General features: G+C 40.8%; 1 protein-coding gene across 3 annotated transcripts in view; it reads left to right on the top strand.

Moving 5' to 3' along the window:
* Nucleotides 1-203: 203 nt before the first annotated feature.
* Nucleotides 204-20,492, top strand: part of NCOR1 (nuclear receptor corepressor 1) — a 55,057-nt gene continuing 34,768 nt past the window's right edge. For all 3 annotated transcript variants that reach the window (XM_031059813.1, XM_014308390.2, XM_031059814.1), the window contains exons 1-7: nt 204-460; nt 12,807-12,984; nt 14,236-14,372; nt 15,821-16,016; nt 16,961-17,143; nt 19,010-19,123; nt 20,393-20,449. In XM_031059813.1, the coding sequence (XP_030915673.1) occupies nt 12,877-12,984; nt 14,236-14,372; nt 15,821-16,016; nt 16,961-17,143; nt 19,010-19,123; nt 20,393-20,449 (795 nt within the window). In that variant the 5' untranslated portion in view covers nt 204-460; nt 12,807-12,876. The remainder of the gene's footprint in view (nt 461-12,806; nt 12,985-14,235; nt 14,373-15,820; nt 16,017-16,960; nt 17,144-19,009; nt 19,124-20,392; nt 20,450-20,492) is intronic.

The following is a 20,492-nucleotide window of genomic DNA, read 5'->3' on the forward strand; positions in this document are numbered from 1 at the left end:
GGTGCGGGGGGTTGGCGGATCCGGGGTGGGGTGTGCCCGGTGCCCGCGGGGCTCTCCCCCCATTGACGCTGAGGGTGCGCGGGGATGGCGGGGCACGGAGCGCTGGCCCTCGCTGGGAAGTTTGTGCAGAAACCCCAGAGCATCTCCGTGCTGGGTGTTCGTCCTTGCGCTGTGGGCAGGAGGAGTGCAAGTTAAAAAAGAAAAAAAAAAATTAAAAGAAGGGTCAGTTCTTCAAAATCGTCCCCTCGGAGGCTCGGCCAGGAGCGCGGTCGTTGCTGAGGATGTGCTGCGGCCACAGCTCCGTGTCGGGCGAGCATCGCTGTCAGTGCCGGGGAGTTGTTGCTGATGCTGACGCTGAATTATTCATATGGGACCTGTAAACATCCCCGGCTTCTGTCATCTCCGGGCTGCTGCAGGGCACAATGGAAGTGGCTTTTGCTAGACATATTCTGACTTGATGGTAAAGAACTTCGTGCTTGCTGATTTTTCTGTACTTAGAAAAGCTGTGTGTATCAAGTGGGTTGCTGTTAGGCAGGAGTCGAGGTGGAGGTATGAACTGTCAGTGGCAGACAGGCTCAAGTAAGCAAGTAGATACTGTGAACAATCTGTTGTCCAAAATCTGCTTCTTCGTGTTTCACAGATATGGTTTTTACAAGTCTGTTACCTTTTAATGACTCTAAATATTGGTGTAACCTGGGACAACTTACTACAGTGGAGATGTCTAGTCTTGAATACTTGATTTTTGTGGCAGTATTCTTTTATTAATTTTCTATAGTTATGAACTGTTTGAGCTCAGATGGGGATTTTTATCCTAGGCAGGATGATTTGAGAGGTAAAATCCAGAGCAATTATAACAAAAGCTGGTGTTGGTAAGTGGGATGGCACCAGTGTAAGTGCCTGAAGAAGTGGACACAATTATGTCACTGCACACAAGGACTGTGCAGCTCTGTTGCAGTTTTGCACTGGAATTTTATTCCACAGAATGTTGTTATTCGTGATTAACTAAACAACCTTGACATTTGGAAAGGAAGTCTGGAATATTTGAAGTGGATTTCTAGTTAGCTGAAATGTGGTGTCTTGTGTTGGGGGATGAAAGAGCTTCGTGCTTAGCTCAGGGATTCAAAAGTTCAGGGGAAAGAAGCCAACTGCAGTGACCCTTTTTTGTGAAAGCGTGGTTAATTTTTTCTATACGTCGCTTTTCTTTGTGATATGGTATGGGCTGCTGAAGAAAGAGAGTTCTTTTGTGATTTATGTGCAGGGTAATTTGTTTGAAATACACTGTTTGATGTTGGTCACTAAAATACCTAAACTTGTTGCTGAAATGTGGGGAAGAGCAGTGTTTTGGAATCTTCTTTCTAGGAGTTATAATGTGTGCTTTTTAACGTGTGGAGAGGATGTTGCAAGTGTTTGCTTCCACATGTGCTGCTTCTCTCTAGCTTCTTAATCATTGCAGCCATCAATTAAAAGTAACTCTCCAGACTGAAATGACATGCACAGAATCAGAATATATTCATTTTGCTACATTGTGCTGCTGCTGTTTTGTTTTGAATACACTTTGTCTCCTACAACTACTCATTTTAGTTGCTCTTTCAGGGCAGACATGTTTTCCATTGTGATCTAAAAGGATCTACAAAACTCCCTCAAAAACTGTGGTAGAAGTAGGGACAGACCCTAAAGCTCCTTTCCAATTCCTCCCTCAAGTCCCTTTCCACAGCCCTTGTGCTCCTCTGACTGCATCTTCTGAGTTATTTCATTTCTCAGTTGTAGCATGAATGAGAGATGCTCGCAGGGAAGGGAAGCTGCCTCTGCTTCAGCTGCTGTTAAATGCATGAAAGCAACTGAAAAAAACCTTCTGTAGTAGAGAACAATATTTCTTATAAATAAGAAATTTATGCTCTTTCAAAGCTCTCTGCAAAAGTTCTGGTGAAATGTTTTATTCCTCAATATGGCCTTTTGCCTACAAAATTATTTAAATGAAGGCTTTCTTGGCTGATTGAAAATACTCTTTAGAGTTCTGGTGTGTGTAGTGACTTACATTGAAGATGTTAACAATTGTTGGAGCTGGAAGGGGTCTATTCCTTGTGCAGGTGCAGTGCAGCACAGAACAATCTCAAGAACAGACCTGTAACCAGACAGTGGTTTCATAATGCAAGCAAACGTTTCCTGGATGCCAGGCTTGAGCTCTTCAAGTCATTTATGTTCTTTAGTCAAATCTGAATCTGTGTTTTAATGTTGGGCTATTAACTGAACATGGTACCTTCCCTCCCTACTGCAACTGGTCCAGATAAAAATTCTGACCTATGCAGCACTGCTGTCTAAATATTTACTTTGTGATACTCCTAAATCATGCAAATAGCCAGGACAGTGCTGAATGTATCTTCCATTTCAATGTCTCTCTCCTTCAGTGATTCTCCCTCAAGTAATGAACTTCTGTGGGGTTCCTTTCCCTTCCATGCTCCTTCTGTGGGGTTCCTTTCCCTTCCATGCTCCTTCAGTGCTCTCCCAGCCTCTGTTGAATGCAACCTGGGCCTGCTGGGGCTCTGCTCAGTGAGCTGTGTGAGACAGAGGGCTCAGTCTTACCTTGGAGCTGTGTTTCTTCCCAGTATCCTGAGAGATATTCCCATGTCCTTGCCCAGTTCTACATCTAAACTACTCATAGTGTTGCCCCTCCCAGACTGTCTTGATAAACCTTCTTTTTTTCTTCAGGCTTGAGGAAGATGTTGGTCTATGTGGTTTTGAAGTCAGCAACTTTACCTCCTTAGGATTGCAAGGGTTATTGCAAAATTTAAGGTACTCTCTTGGTACAAAGATGCATCAGCCCTCTCTGAAGAATCCTATTGTTCATAACTTTCAGCAGTAAAAAAAAATGTAGAAATGAATGTTTCATGCAGATGGATTACCTGGACAAACTGTTGGCCAGGACTTAAAAATTCTGTTCATGTTGAGTGACTGTTCTCGGGTAAAACTGAAAATGAAAATACAGTCACAAAAGTGTTGAGGAAAAGGACACCTATAAATGAGAAGGGATGATGTTAAGTGTAAAATATGCTTTACTTGCTTGTGCCTCGTGCTGCAGGGAAAGGACATTTGGGTAATTCTCCTTTGTGTCCTCACCACGTCAGAGAGCTCTTGTCCTGTGGGAGCTGCAAACAGCCCAGAGCATTCCCTGGCTGTGGGGCACAGAGCTCCACTGAAACTCTGCTGGGCTTCCTGGGCACAGCCCGGGGCTGCCTGCGAGAGCAAATGCTCTCCTGGAGGGATTAAAATGTGTTCACGTTTCAGGGAACACAGCTAACAAATGTGAATATAAATCAGCTGCAAACCCGACTGAGTCCTGTCGTGTTTGTCAGTGTTACAGAGTTAACACACAAGTTCATGACAAGTTCAAGTGCTGCTCAGCAGACAAGGCAGGTATATGATTTCAGATCTGCTGCACTTTTCACCTCATTAATAGTATTTTGGGGCAAAATGATGAATTACTGTAAGTCAAAAAACTGTGTATACCCTATAGAGTTTTGTCTCATCGGGTTCCTATTTTTCAACTCTTGTTCTGTTTTAATTCTGTCTGAAATGTTGGATTTTCAGAGAAGGGATATTTGCAAAGTGGGAATTCTCCCATATAATCATTGTAACTTCATGGTTTAGCTGTCTTGGAATGTTGTATCCAGAGCCTGGAATAATAAATGCCACTTGTTCCATTTTAGCCATTATTTGTATAGGTGCTGGTGTTTCTCTATGGTCTCAAAGATCAGACTTAGGCATATCTAGAACCTTGAAGTTCTGGGTTGGTTTTGGGTTTTGTTACTCCAGATCTAAAGGATTATTTGTACCACCCCTAGGTTCAAGATCTCTTTCATTCCCTGCCTTTTTCTGTGACTTGGAGGCAGTTGTACCAGTCCCAACTGGAGTTATATCTTTATATATTGTTGCATTTCCTGTGAAATAGAGTATCTTAAATGTAATCCTATATGTAGTAGCAATAAACTTTGTTTCCAGAAGGCCTGGGTGCATTTCCTGTGGAGTATCAGAATGGACCAAGTCATTGTTCTTAGATACAGTTTAAAAAAATGTTATTTTAGCCTTTCTGTACTTTTTAGTTAAAATCTAGACTTGATTTTATCTGAATCCAGTCAGCTGAGAGGAATTATGAGGCTGATACTTGGTTTGCCCTGACCCTTTCTTTAGAAGTGTTTTTTCTTACAATCCATCATAGTTTGTGGATTTAGTCAGTATGGACTAGTCAAGTTATATTTCCTTTTCCAAACCAAAGCTGCTTTTAAAAGCTGTCACTGCAGATCCACTTGTGATAATCGGTGAACTACAAGAAGATCCTGAAAACTTGGAACTGTGACCACAGAATTTCTTGGCTGTTAGATGATGTCAAAAGGAATTTTACCTGCAGGTGGATTAACAGTGAAGAAATAAATTCATGTGTAGGAGCTGTTCTTGAGCTGTCTACACTTTCAGACCAAAAAAGGAGAAGAAAAATGGTTGTTCTGAGAGAATATTTTATGCACAATGTGTGATGCACATGAAGTTTGAGGTATGGCTGTTTCTAAGTAATAGGTGAAATGTGAGGAAAGAGGTGAAATGGAGCAAACCTCAGTGAGTTGTTGGACACTTGTGAGTGAGGATGAGTTGCTGAGGAAGGTTTTTTGCAGTTCTTTGTGGTTTGTGTAGCACCTCTTGAGTCTCTTGCCTGCTGCGCTGGAGGATGCCTGGGCTGGTTTCTGTTTCACATTGCAGTTTTCAGGGTGAGGTTTGAAGTTTGCTCCAGTTATATTTCAGAACCAGTGGAATTACCCTGTGGCAGGGATAGGGCCCTTCGGAAGGGATGAGGGAGATGTCTGGGGTTTGGGAACTGCTGGAGTCACCTCAGAAAAAAGCTGTTTCCTCTTGGGAATGTGAGTCCTTCCCTGAGCAGCGTTTGGGCTCTGGTGGGTTTGCTTTGCACATTCAGTTCTGCAGATTTGGGTTCTTTGGCTCACAAAATTTTTTCATGGTGTGCATTAACTGTGTGCTATTTATGATATTGGGACAACTGGGAATCTGGTGTTCCTTGGAAAATGTTTTTAGGAAAGAAGCTATCTTTGTTTCTATGACATACTTTTAAAACAAGAAAACCCTGTAATGTTTGTACCCTTCTCAGTTTTAAGTCATTGCTCTGTGGTATTTTTAGTCAAGGAAATGTCTACATCCTTAATTTCCATTTCTGAAGGGAGGACTTCCTCCTACCTCTTTTGGCTGGTTTTGGTGTTCTTGTGACCCTCCTTGGCAGAAAGATCTAGATAAGCTCCATGGCAGGGTGTAAGAGCTGTTCCTCCATGAAAATCCAGGAGGAGCTTTCCTCTCTCAGGGATTCTCTGTCTCCCAGGGTGTTACGTGGTAACTGCTGAGTGGATGCTGGAGATCTGGACTCTTATTGGAAGTGGATGTGCTCAGCATCCCTCTGATTTTTATTTTATTTTTTGGTAGGCAAGTGGGTAATTGATCAGAAACTTCCAAAGATGTTGATGTGATCTTAGTTTTTCCTGTTATTTCCTCTCTATAATGCAGCAAACTTGTGTATGGCCTGGGCCCTGAAATCATGTATTAGCAACTTTTCTTTGAGATCATAAATTACAGGAGGGATTAAAATAGAATTTCCAGGAGAGGAGTATCTTGTCAGCTGAATTTGATCAACCCCATTTTGGTGAGCAGAAATTCTATTTGTATTTGTAGCAGGAGAGAGAGAGAAAGAAAGAAACTGTTATTTAAGATGGAGCATAACAATGTGATCTGAGATCTGGCAAGAGTTTGGATGTAAATTACATGTGTAAGGATACAACCAATTTTTACCTTTGGAATGGCAACAAAAATTGCTTTGAATGACTCTTAAATAGTTATTTAATATGTAGTGTTCAAAAACTATTACTTGAAGTACTTTAAGCAGCTGGTTACCTGTGAATGGGGAATCTTTTCCTATTGAAGTATGGAGTATAAAAACCTATTTTAATTTTTTTGGTTCCCTTGTTGGAAATGGAAAAGTCTTCCTAGTACAGAGTCAGTGTGACATCTTGAATTGACAGCTGTAATGCTCCTTAACTTGTGTCACGTGTGTAATTGGCTAAATTAAAGTTTACCATGTGTCATGGAGAATATGTCAGGCACTGTAGAGCTGTGGATGTTCAGAAATAAGATGATATTGTACATTAATGGAAATTTCAGGGCGTGAAAGGGGTTGAATTCAGATGTTTGGACTTTTCTTAGCATCTATTTTTCAAATACCCCTGTTGGTTGATTTATATGATGTTAATAATTAATGGGGAGAATGTTGCTCAGTGCTGGTAGTAAAACGCAGCCTTACAGATGTAACTTTTTTACTGTATTTCTAGCAGGGATAGAAATAATGATTTTTCCATCAATAACTTTGTGAGTAGAGGGAGTGCAACTGAATGAGATTAAAGATCTTGGGAATTTATGGTGTATTGGGGAATTTATGGTTCTGTCTGTCACAGAAGAAGAAAAGGCATTTGCACATGTGGAATTGTCTTGGAAAATTCAGCAGTGAGTTGTTCTCAACTTGGAGAAAATACATTCATTGTTTCTGTTCATTCCAATAGCATATGTCCTTGTGCTTTGACTACAAGCTTTTGAGAATTCTGCAGCATAAAATTGAGTGAAAAAGGAGTGAAAGAAAGATTAGAAAAAGTGTGAAAGAGGCCCTGATCTTTGAGGATGACGCCTGTGTTCTGCAGAAATGGGAAGCACAGTACTCTGGGGCGTATTTAAATGACCATTACTCAAATTGTCTTTAATTTTAGTTTTGACCTTTGAACTTTTTATTTTTGCTTGTAGCACACAAAGAATTTTTCATCTTTTGGAGAGTATGCCCAGCAGATTTTTATACTTAGCAGTACATCTCATCTGTAGCTTGACCATTGTAGCTGGAATACAAGTCCTTCAGTTTGAAAGCACAGAATTATCTTAAATCTGCTCAGGCATCAATATGATTATTGATGGGTGGGTTCTTGAATGAAAACCTTCTGGTGGGTTCTTGAATGAAAACCTTCTACCTTTCAGGATTGTCCTATCTATTGATCTTGTGGCTCACTTCCCATCCCATCCCAATTTGCAGAATTTTGTAGTCAGGCTTCAGGGTTGACACAGATCAGTTTGAACTTTAACTTCTTTACTTTGTCACTAAATTTTGCCATCTGAATAAATGTCATTTGACTTTGCTGATGAGTGGACACTGAGGAGTGACTGAAGGACTGATGAGTGCTCTGGCAGTGTTTGGTGATTTTTTAGGGAAGATTTTCTAGACTGTTAAGGCAGTGTGAGCTTGCAGCCCTACTGGAAATGTTCTGAGCACAGGGATTTCAGATGGGAGATGATACTCAGCCTTGTACTGTGTCCAGTAATTCAAAGAAATAACTTTTTCTATGGAATTGGACCCATTGAGCTATTTTTAGCAATCTGTCTTGAATGGGCATGTTAGTGTTTTCTGGTGTATGGCATGATTAATGATTACCTGGTAAAACAAAATACTACTGGGAAGATTTGTTTTGCAAAGCTAGCAATGCACTAAAGGGTTTCGCTTATGTGACTCCTGACTTGTAATTTTGATTTGTTTTATGCCATTTGAAGCATTGTGTCTTGAAGGGTCTGTAATTCCTGAAGTCTGGTCAGTGTGATTAATAGGCTGGTCCATAAATACAGCCTGATTTTGGTTTTTTCCATGAGGTAGTTTCATTACCTTTTGATGAAGTGAAATCACAGAAATAATTATTCACAAGTATTGTTGTCATGCCTTGGATAAGGCCTTTCAAACCAACTGCTGAAATACTCCCTCACTCTTCATTCTCTAGCCAGAGTAAACTTTGAATAAATATCCCTGGATTCATTTTGTGATTCATTGTAGCTCCCCTGTGCAAGGCAGAGCCTCCCTTGCTCTGCCATGGGTTAGTTACATCAGAGCTCAATTTACTAAAGCTGCTGATTTAAAAACAAAATCCCCCAACTCGGGCTAGACTGTAATCTCATTCTTTGCACAATTTATATCATACTTAGTTTGCTCAAAAACAAGATGAGGAAAATTCCCGAAAGGATGTGAAATTTAATTAGCAAATGTTGGTTAAGCACTTCAAGATGGCACGAAAATTACTCTAAATGCAGAAATGTCAGCTTGTTTTGGATAGCTGAAGGAAAACTGAGTTTCCCCATGAGACTGGTCTTTTGTCCATGAAGGTAAGAGCTGGAGACAGGATATTCCAGCAAGTGGAGCAGGTGACTGCCCTGCCCTGGGACAGCTGCTCTCAGGTCTGTGTGGCCACACAGTGAAGGGCTTTGGGGAACTGCCCTGCTAAAAATAGTCCCAGTTTTTAACCTGCTGTGTTTTTCCAAATGAAGAACTGCTTCACTCAGGCAGCGCCTTCAAAGTGCTGCAAGAATTGAGTCTTATTTCTGATTCAGACTTTGACTATTTCCTGGGGAGTCTTTGATAGATTTTTTAACCTTTCTGTGACTCATTTTCCCACATGTCTGCTGAAGATAGTTTGTACTTCTGCTTCTGAAACATTTTGAGTTCTGGAGATCAGGCTGAAATTACGCCATGATTGTTGCCATTATAATATTCAGTTCCAAATTATTTCCAACTTACTCTAAATTCCCTGCATATGGTGAATGTAAGTGTGAACAGTAGCTTTTAAGGGAATTCTGAATAGGATCTGTTCAGTAGTTTGAGCTGGCCAAAGACAGAAATATCATCATACCTTTAGAAATAAACATTGTTAAATCATTTCCTTGCCCGAGAAGCTCAAATCAACACAAGGCCAAGTATCTCTTCACTGTTCCTGAATCCATTACTCTTGTCATTGCTTTTTCTCCCCTGGGTGTCTTCCCTTAACTGCTTCTTTTTTGATTCTTTGCTCCTATGTGTCCTGTAGTTTTTATTTTTTTTTTAATATTCATTTGATGCTACTGGGTTTCCTGTTTTGCTGTAGAGTCTGGGAGTGTCAGTGAAATGGGACATTATAGCACAATTTCTGGCTTCTGAACTGCAAAACAAGAAATATTTCTTTCTGCCCCTTCTAATTCTCAATATTTGATGAGACAGACAATTTGCCAGCCTGGTTGGCAGCTGTATGAAAGTATTCATGACCCAACTTTATCTTTGTGAGACATGAGGCAGAATTCCAAAGTCTGTAACAGCTTTTTTAAACGTTTATATATTTAACCTCTGAAATTTGCAGAATAATATGAAAAGGTACAAAAATACTTGTCTGACAAATAGAATCTTGCTGTCATTGAGCAGGGTTGGAAGCTGATTTCTGCTGTTGTAATTTATCAGGGGTGCTGAAAATGAGGATGAGCAGCCTCTGTTCTGGCAGGGGAGAGGAAAGCAGTGCAAGGATCAGAGAGGCAGAGAGAGTTAATAAATAGTGAGGAACTTTCCAGGAGGATTCTGGTTGGCTTTGGGTAGAGCAAGAGGAGATTTGTCATGACTAATGAAAGGATACAGCAGGGAGGAAAGCCCGGATGAGGTTGTTTACAGTCTGCACACACAGTTACAGTTTTATGCAAAAGGATGGCTGTATTTAAACATAATCTGGATGTATGGAAATTGGAGAGGTTACAGCAGGAAGCTGGCACTGCCCGCACTGCCCAGGAACTGGATTGACGAAGAATAATCTGTGTCTGCTGCAAATGTGTGAGCAGATGCTGAAGAGAGAGAGGCAGATGCTTTTGGCTGACAGGTCAGAGGTTGCCTGTAGAGAAATAGGAGTTGAAGTCAAGCACCTCCATCCCCGACTGCAGACAGGGAGAAACAAGCAGAATATCAGTGGTAATTCTGCTGGCAAAAATTGGGAAAAAATCCCTCCCCTCTCAGCAGAGAGGATAAACAAGCTCATGCTGCAGGAGCCTGGGAGATGAGGGGTCAGATCAGGAGACTGTGCAGGCATGTGGATGTGTCTAGCAGGAAAAGGAGGCTTAGAGGGAGGGAATATTGTACTTCAGTGTCATTTTATGTGTTTGTACTCCAGGGTTGATTTTATCTTGAAAGAAATGAGATCCCATGCAGGATCCCCATCCTTTAGCTCCCTCCCCACCTTGTAATTGCCAATATGTGACCACATGTTTTCCTCTGCTGTCGCCCCCTTATCTCTGCTGCTGTTTTGCCAGTTCCCTCAGGGAGGAGGAAGAATGGTCCCCCACCTCTGATAACTTCATGTTTTCTTTTTTTCCTCTCTGTGGTTCTCACCTCTCATATTTACCATGATTGTAATCTCTAATGCTCCTTGTTGCCTTCCTCTGCTGGCAGCTTTCATTTATTCCCCCCTTTAAAAAAATTCCACCATGAACATGATCACACTTGCAGTTTTCAATAGGAGAGTCATCAGATTCAATGTTGTCCTATTTATTATGTAAAACTTGCAGTTATCAGGGGGTTTAGGTTGACATTTTTGAAAGGATGCAGGATGCTCATTCTTGTACTCCATGCCCTGTCTCTCATCTTTCCATGTCCAGTGCAGAATCTGGAGAGATGGTCAGGCCCTCTCACTGCAGTTGCTTGTGAAAGATTTCAAGATAACCCCAACCTAATACTGTGTCCACTGAGGTTGCTGTGAATGGAGAAATGGCTTTTATAGCGTCACAGAAAGTGAGCATTGCTTGAACTTTCAGCACCTGGGTTAATGATCAACTTGGGTGTTTGACTGAATATTGTGGGAATAAGGAGCAGATGTAGCTTGACAGAGAGAAACTGGGAAGGACCTTGAATCATGCAGTGGTTGACCTATATTTGTGTGTGATTTCTTTCCTGATCCCCTCTGCATCCCCAGATTCTTCAGATCTCTGCACATGAAGCTGCTGAGGGAGCACAGGTTGGGCCATCAGCAATTCATCAAACTGAAATTTGTATTTCCATAGCCTTAAAGTGTTTGAGCATCTTTATACCATGGAGCCAGTTCATTATTGATGAATGTGCCCCAGCCTGTGACAGGAGGAGTTATCCCATCAGCAAACATTGGATGGAGCTGACAGCTCTGTGCCAGAGCTTTCATTCCTGTGAAAGTCCATGTAAGAAAGGCAAACCAGAGGTTATCTTTTGGCTCTGGTTTAGGGGTGCTGTGGAGTGCTCAGGGACAGTTCTCTGCTCTCACATGTGCAGCTGAACCTGCTGGCTTTGTGACACTGTGCTTTGATTAAATGGAAATCATATGACTCAGAGCCATTAGACCATCACCTAGTAGGTAAAGCTGTGCTCCAATGAATGCAGTGTGAATGATGAGGTATAATAAATGTTAATGGTGAAGCATTCTGTTACAGCTTGTCACTTGGATATGAATTATAGGTACTATAATAGATGTATAGCTACTATAAATAGATGTATAGCCACTATAGTGTACTATAAAGCACACTACTAGTGATCTGTAGTATTGCTTTGAAAGAGAAACTGTTGTCTTTTTCCTTGATTTTTCATAGCTGAAAATAATGTTTAAGAGGTAAATGTAAATTTGTCTCATTATTCTGGTAGTCCAACATGTAAAGCTTTGTTTGATGGAGAGTTAAGGAGGAAAAATCCCCTGACCAGAACAGAAATGATAAAATATGTCAGATATACTTTAAGATCTGTTTGTATAGCTTGCTCTTGGCTGAGCTGGTTTTGCCTATTGGCTGATAATGGAAAATGCAGTTTATAGGTGATGTCTGTGAAATGCTGTGGATTAATGTGCTGTGAAATGTAGCCATTGAGGCAGGGATCAACAGTTTATTTGAAGGTCTGATGTGTCTGCTGGGCTCTGGGCAACAGGTTGAGAATTTGCCCACATCTGATAGAATTCTGGATTTAATACACAGGCTCCCGGAATTGCATCTTTTGAACTATCAGAGAAAAATATTTTCTGTTTAAAATATATTTATGTCCCACTTTTTTGCTTAGAGCCATAATTTACCCACTCAAAACACTGATGGGGGAGCAGGATTGAATCAGTTTATTTGGATCTTCAGCAGCTGCAGCTATAGCCAGCCTCAGGCATGCTCAGACTTTGCTAGGGAACTTGTCTGGATTTCTGCAGTATTTAAAATCTTTCCCCAATCAGTTTGCAGCTCAGTGTTTGCTCTCCATCTGCAGCTGGAGAATGCAGCAGAGGCAAAGTAGCCATTGATCGTCAACTAAGCAGGATTGTTTTCAGGCTTTGTAGTAATATTCGGTTTTTGGCATCCTGTAGGAGCCAAACTATGCTGGCATTTGAAGCAGAGCTGGTCTTCTGCTTTGTGAGTGCCTGTTTTGCTGACTGCTTGAGTTAAGCTGCTGTTGGGTGGTTGGTGATGGCATTCAGGGCCCGACTAAAGCACTGGGATTTAGTGAGCTGTAGGTGACACTGAGTGCAGCCCTAAGACTACCTGGATCTGAAAGTCAACAACAGTTCATGGAATCCAAAAACTTTGTAGAAGAAACAAAAGTGAACTTCATGTTGTGCTAAGGAAATTTACTGTAAATGCAGAATCCAGCTATAGACTTATAAGCTCTTTAAAATTTATTTAAAGTGACCTACTTTTCTTATCAAATTCGAAGTCAACTGGTAAAAGGATGTATTCCGACAATATAATCCTCAAATCTTTGTGTAGACAATGCTGACACGTCTCATTTTGAGCCCATTTAAGACCCGTTAACATGTTTCAGACTGGAGTAACCTATTAAATAAATACATCAGGAAAAAGCTTTTACTGGTAATGGTTGTTTTGCTTAGGTGACTATGGCTGTAATGTATTGTGAGTACATCTGGTACTTCAGTGCTTATCAGCGATCTTTTTCCCTTTAGGCGGTTTCCTAGAAACATGATTGCTTGCTGGTCTTGATCTCACAGCTTTGTGGAGACTCCTTCCCTGATAATGTCAAGTTCAGGCTACCCTCCGAACCAAGGAGCTTTCAGCACGGAGCAGAGCCGGTACCCGCCCCACTCTGTGCAGTACACCTTCCCCAGCACCCGCCACCAGCAGGTAAGGGACACCCCGAGCTGGGCTGCAGCCTGCCTGCACTTCAGGGGCGTGCCCTGCCCAAAAGGGATTCATTCTGCCTTTTAAACCAAGATAACACAACTCTTTCACATTTGAAAACACATCCACATGCCCTGTTGGGAGAGCTGCTTGGTTAAACACTGGTGGGGTGGCTTCTGCTGTTTTACTCTGCCCTCCTTGCCATTTATTAATAGAAACGTCCTGGTTTTATCATTGCTTTCTCATGGTTTGAATAAATTCAGCAGGGGTTGTGTTCCTAAACTTCTGTTGCAGTATTGGGCTGGAATCTCTGTAAGTTTAGTGTGGTACTTGTCAAAATTCTGTGCAAGGTGGAGAATGTGTAAAAACCTGTGTTACACTGATTTTTTTTCTGAACCAGCTGTACCAGTGCTGCCAGCTGAATTCTGCTGGCCAGAATGGGAGTAAAGGATTTCTAAGGATATCCAACTTGCTCAGTTCTGCCAAGCTTTTATTCTGCCATCCTGTGCTCTGTGCTGTGGAGGGCCAGCTGTTGGCTTTACAACAGTTCAGGTTTCCCTCATTTTCATTACATTCTCCTCTTGCTGCAGATACTTTGGATGATACTTTCTTCTACCTCCATGTTATCAAAAAGAAATTCAAAAACTGAAGCTTTTTGGCTTGCTCTGTGTTTATTTTTAGATAATTTATGAAAACTGCATCTCATGGGTAATGATCTATTACATGTCTTGTAGAGCTTCTCTTCAGTCAGTGCCAGCTGCATATAATTTTTAAAAGCAAGTAGTTGATCACACAAAAATACAAATAAATAATCTTGTAGTTCACTTTGATTGTAAATTGTAGCAATTGGAAGATGCATCTTGTGTGACTCTTAGTCCTGATTAGTAATATCTGATATAAAAATGTCTTGAGGTGGTAACAAAAGAAATTGCCTCGAGGTTGCTCTCATTTTACCACTTTGCAGTTGGATGTGCAAGACTGATTTTAAAGGATGTTTTTTAAAGGCTATTCATCTGCTTGCTGCTGACTCATCTGTGTTTTGTTAGAAGTTGCTAATAAATTAGGTGGAATTCCTAGTATAAATATTTAGTCTCTTTAAAGTTTATTTAAACCTCAGAACTGCCATTCGCAGACATTTTTTGAGCCGGAATAAGACTTTCTCAACCTGGTGTCACTCTGTATTCAATATCTTTGGAAATGATCATGGTCAGTGAATGCTTTTGTTCCTGCTAACACCAGAGGTGTTCCCCTCAGGAATTTGCCGTTCCCGACTATCGCTCCTCTCACCTGGAGGTCAGCCAGGCCACGCAGCTCCTGCAGCAACAGCAGCAGCAGCAGCAGCTCCGGCGCCGGCCCTCGCTGCTCTCCGAGTTCCACCCGGGCTCTGACAGGTGAGGAGCCTGACTTGGAAGGGTGGGAGCTCCAATCTCGTGCCTGCAGCTGCTCTGGGGTTACCTGAGGACACAGAGTGGGCAGCAGCAGGGAATCAGAGTTTACTTTCACTTTGCCAATATCTTCCTTCCCAAGTGAAACGGGTCAGTGCGTGGGGGATGCTGAGGGATGATCAATGTGCATCATCATTGCTGTACTGCTGGGAGGTTCGAGAAGGTTTCCAATGTCAAGCATCCATTTGAAGAGCACTGAATATTCTCTGAACATCAAATTCAGAGATTAAAATCCCACTGCAGATCAGAATAATATTAACTGGATTGTAGCAAATTAGCAGGAACATGCTTCTCTTTAGGGAAGAGATTAAAATATGGTTTATGCCCTCAATTCTTTCGTGTGGTAGGCTGCTGGTGTACAGTCATAAGTAAGTGTTAGGGCCTGTAGCAACCTCTTCTTTTCTTGCACTTACTGCTTTTACAAACCTTCTTTTGCCTTGGACTCTTAGTGAGTATATCTGCTTGGAGCAACTTTATATGCAGGATTACTGCTGGAGGTTTATTTTGGCTGTAACTGACTGATCTGGTTCTGAACAAATACCCATGATGAATGTTATGTAAATACTGGTCTGGCTTAAAATCTCATTAGGATATTCCCAGAAATAACTTGATGATAGTGAAATCTGGGGCTCCCATATTGCCTTCATCTCATGTCAGCAAAATGTCAGTAAGGCTCTGTTTTAGTGCTGAGAATCACAGCAGCTTTTAGAGTTCTCAAAATTGAGTTTATAGCAGTATGGTAGTTCTGGCAAACTGCAGGAAACTGCTGCTGTCATCTCTTCAGTGGCACTTCATAGGAAGATGTTGAAGCATGTGAGGGTCTTTTATGGGCATCCTGTGCACTGCACTGGGAGCACCAAGTGATAACTGTTGAGCATTTTTCTGAGAAGGAGGAGTCTTTAAATGACTCATGGATTGAATCAATGACTGCTTCTGTCACAGAGTAGCATTTTAGTAGAGATCAAGTTCCAAACAGACTCATGGCTCATCTCAAGTGTTCTGTGTATATTTAAAAATTATTTGGCTGCAAAAATTCAATAATGGAGCTGTTGTGGCCATCTTCAGTGAAATATAGTACTGTGTTTTTCTCATGGATTTTTGGTGGGTTTATAATTTGAATCAGATCTTTGATTTGAACAATATCCTTGTAGCAGAGCTGAGTTTCTTTAAGGTTGTGTAATGATAGGAGTGCCTTCAATTTGAGATTCAAGTTCACTTCCTCTTTTCCAATGGATTTTAACTGTTGTATTTTTGAAGTCATATTTAAAAACATTTATCTGCTTTACTGTTTAGAAGGAGCTTTACCAAATGACATCTCCTTTAAAATTAAAAAGCATTGAAGATTCTTCTCATATCAAAAATGTGTATTTTAACAGTTAATCTCTTCTGTTTAGGCCTCAGGAAAGGAGAACTGGTTATGAACAGCAGTTCCATCCAGGTCCATCTCAGACTGATCATGATTCTCTGGAGTCTAAGCGACCACGTCTTGAGCAAGTGTCTGATTCCCATTTCCAGCGTGTCAGTGCAGCCACTGTCTTGCCTTTAGTGCATCCTCTGCAGGAAGGGTTGAGGTCTGCAGATATTAAGAAGGTAAAGCCATTTGCTGGTACAGTGCTGAAGGTCTAACTTTCTGTGTTGCTAATTGGATTTTTCCTGTTAGGTAATTTTTTTGTTTGTTTAGGTTTTTTCTTTAATCCCAAAAATTTACTTTTACACATTATCAGAAGCTGTGATCATGAGTCAGTGTTACTCTCTGCCTCAGTCTGACTCAAACACAGTAAATAGACTGGAATTCTGAGTTGCCACTACTCTCTTAAGTCACTCAAACCTCAGTTGTAAAATGATTGTAGCATAGTGCATGAAATATTTCTGCTTTTCAGCTGAAAGCTGCTGGCAAATCCATGCAAGTCCATTTTTTCCTGTAATTAACATCGGGACTGAATAGTCAAAGTACTTCCTTCCACCCCCTTTTCCCTTCTAAGCATTTGAAATGAATCTGCTTATTTACATAACACTAATTATACTTGTCACTGTCTCATTTTGGCTAAATCTAGGACAATCTAGTTTGGGGTGGGTATTTTCTATCTTAGATATTGAATATTAGAGCTAAATTCAAGAGAACTTCACATTTATAACCACAACTAACTCCAGATGTGCTTTATCAGGCTGGTCATGATTATCTTCAAGAATATCCTCCTCAGTATAGGTGCAGAATATTGAGGAGTGGATCTCAAGTAACCCTCCCTTTAAAAATCAAAGTTACTGTTTACATTTATGAAGATCTATTTTTAAAGGAAGGTCTTATTTTGCTTTCAAGGTAAATATTGCAGTATGGTGTTTAAAAAAAAAAAAACTTTGAAATTACAGTATCATAAAAGATTTAGAGTATTATGAAAACTTTAATTGACCTCTCAACAGAGATATAGATAACTGAAAATTGTTGTTAATTCCTGGGTGTTTGGTTACTGGGTATTCATTCCCAAGTTATGACTGATTTCCTCTCTATCTCCCCTCATCTCCTGTCCCCATGGAAGGACCCAGCTTTTGGAGGAAAGCATGAGGGACCATCTTCTCCAATTTCTGGTCAGCCTTGTGGGGAGGACCAAAATGCTTCACCTTCCAAGCTGTCAAAGGAAGAATTGATCCAGAGCATGGATCGCGTAGATCGCGAAATCGCAAAAGTGGAGCAGCAGATCCTGAAACTGAAGAAAAAGCAAGTAAGCACAGCAGGCACTGCTCTTGTTTTCCACCAGTGAAGGAGGTGTGGAAAAACCTTATTTGGTGATGGCAAATTTTTGGTTACATGAATCAGATGAAGAAGTTGAAAAGGAAGGGTTTTGTGTGTGATTTTGTTTTAAATAAGTTGGATGTCATGTAGTTTTAAACATTTTTGAAAGCAGGAGAAAGCCATGTAGGAAGAGCAGCGGTAGATGGGTTTATATTTGAAACTGCTGTGAAACAAGGGCACTGTGACTGTAATTTCAGCTTCAGAGCAGCCTGCTGGCTGAGGGGAGGATCATCTTTCTTCTTTTGCAGTCTGTGCAAGGGGAGAATCCCTTGCATGCATCTCCAAAACCAGAGCTTGTACAAAAGCCCCTGGATCATCTGCTTTCCCAAGGGCAAGAGATCCTCACATCTGGAGCTAAGGCCAGCCTTGGGGGAAAGTGCAGTAGGAGAGGTGCAAACACAGAGAGCAGAGAAATAAAGAAGGAAATATCACTTTGTTTTTGTATGGCCCTGGCCATGCTTTGCATCAGAGATCTGCACTTCAGCCACTGGAAGCAAAGGAAGTGTTTGCTGGCAGAAGTTGTTGCTTTCCCAGTAGCTGTTGTGGCCAAGTAAACCCACCCTTCAATCGAGGCATCTGTTAGTCATTGACAAAAACAAAGTCCTTGTTTCCTTTTCCTTTTGTGACTTTCAAAGATCCAGATAGAAAAAGTGCCAGCTTTACTCTTCTAGTTGGAACTCTGGAGGAAATGAGAGTTACACTGTAGAATTTGTTAACTTGTAGGTCCAGGATAACAAACAGACAATTTATGGTCTGGAAGTGTTTAATTACGTCTGAATTTTAATGAGCTGTAAAGTGACCTCTAGCAGAAAAACAAAAAAGGATGTCACTGAGTACCTGTTTGTGTGGTAATGATGCTTATCTCTCTGTGTACTTTTCCGCAAAATCAGCAAGTACTGTGTAACTCATCTTTGAAGGGTCATCTCTGCACATTTGTCTGTGATTTGACTTTAAAAAAACCTACAAAGTTGATATTGAAATAATTTAGCCCAGATCTTAGGGCATTCTGCTAAAATTTGAGGGAATTCTTGCACAGCAATGTAGCACATTCTAGCCAGGATGGATCCCTGGTGTCAGAAGTTCTTTGCTGTATATTTGTGGCAGGCACAGGTAAAGGATATTTTAAAAATGAAGATGTCACTGAACCAGATTTATGTGATGTGAAAGTAAATCACAGCAGTAGATTTAGTAGGAAAGGTAGTAGTTAGCTAGGAAAGGACTACACAGCGGGTTTTTTGCTTTTGGTATTTTTTTCTTTGCTTGTTTGGTATTGTAACTGTCTTGGAACTTTAATGCATGTGGTGTGGTTTATTTTTGCTGTGAAGTACCTTTAGAATGATGTTCTCTGTGGTGTGTTAGAAGGACTTTTGTACCTTTTGAAGCCATAAGACAGCAGTTATGGTGACACTTGAACATCTACAGTGCAGAAAGGCAGCTCTGTGGTTTATTTCCACTGTGAGAAGGTGGCTCTGATGTAACTGTTCTCCAAAGTTGATACTTTTGTTTAAAGTTAAATAATGATAAATTACAAAGTGACAGTGGCTTTAACTGTCAAGCTGAAATAAGTCTTATTCAAGGCAGGTGAGTCTTGTGCACAGGTAATTTGAGTTACCAATAGTACAAAAAATAGTCTTATTATTGTCCCTGAGGGCATTAAAACCATTTCATTCATTCCTTGTCAGTGCAAAACGAAATAAGAGGCAGTGCTGACTGATCAGCTGCGTGTTTTATCTCTGGTGACTAATTACTGGTGGGGGGAACATGGATGGCTGATTTTCTTTCTTTGGTCTCTTAGCAACAACTTGAAGAAGAAGCTGCTAAGCCTCCGGAGCCAGAGCGGCCGGTGTCCCCTCCTCCCGTGGAGCAGAAGCACCGCAGCATCGTCCAGATCATTTACGATGAGAATCGGGTGAGTCCTCTGCACCTCACCCAGGGCCTCCCTCTGCCTCTGTGCTCACATTCATTAGGTCTTCATTTACTTCCATGGAGCAAATTTTTCTGTTTTACTGATTTGCCCACCCCTCTTTTGCTATTCGTTTGCTTCTTTAAATGAAAGATATTTTAATGACATTTTTATTCTCGAGCATGGGAATCTTCCTTCGGTCTTCCTTGGGTCTCATCCTTGTGCTGAGATGCATGAATTATAGATATATATAAACACACATATATATCCTCTTAAGTGTGTGATATGAAAAGTGCCTCAGAAATTCATCTTGAATTCCCTGTTCCTCACATGAGCTGACAAACTTGGCTGAAGACTCTACTTTTAAATGAGCTGAAGAGAAAAAACTGCATATGTTGTAGGATTTTGTGCCTTCTTTATAAACTCTGACTTCTGGCACTTCATATCTGTTCATTTATCCAAATCTTAAGTAGTAATATATGGGTGAATTATGAGCTTGTGTTGTTTAAGTGGTGAGAAAAGTTCAGGAGCTCAGTAATATTGCCAACAGTAACAGCAAAAATGCTTCCTGCCTTTTTTTCCCATGGTAGTTTGAGATTAGGGAGTCAGATATCTGGGGGTTTTGAAAGTATTGTGATCTTCTGTGAGAGTGGTATATGTTTGTTTAATTTCCCAATTTTGATCTGTAGTTTAGAGGAACAGCTAACTTCTATTACAATAGGTTGGGTGTTTTTGAGGAATTAAAAACCCCCTTCAAAACAATGCTAGATTTTGTACAGTACAACTGTGTCCCAAGCATTCAAGCATGAAAGGAGGGGTCAGAATTATTTTGTGGTTTTCACTTGGTGTGAATGAAGGACCTTTGACACACTTTGTGTGTTTATGTACTCATGGATTCACACTCCCTGATTTGGCAATTGGAGAATTTTAGTCTCTTAATTCCATTTTTCAAAGCTAATTATACTTTATTTTACTGGATACCTTTCTTCCTTTTTATAATTACTTGCTGTAATATGAAATGTACAGATTTTTTGAATTGCAGAGGTCAGTTTCTGCTTTTATGCTCTATCAGCTTCCAGACTGGGAGATCAGAGTCACTACTAAACAATTCTGGTACAGGTTTCTTTATTTGCTGAGGCAACATTGCAGAAGTAGGTTAAGAAGGATCTCATGTGTTCAGGCAGGGGTTTAGCAGAGAACATAGAGTTCAGATCCACATTTGACATGAACTTCAGTGGATTTACTCAGACTATACCAAAAAAATCTTATTTGCAGAAAAAAGCAGAAGAAGCTCACAAGATTTTTGAAGGTCTTGGTCCAAAAGTTGAATTGGTAAGTTGTGAAATTCAGGTTTTTTTTTTTTTCTTTTGTGCTA

The sequence above is a fragment of the Geospiza fortis genome, unplaced genomic scaffold (assembly GCF_000277835.1).
Source record: "Geospiza fortis unplaced genomic scaffold, GeoFor_1.0 scaffold538, whole genome shotgun sequence".
NCBI lineage: Eukaryota > Metazoa > Chordata > Aves > Passeriformes > Thraupidae > Geospiza > Geospiza fortis.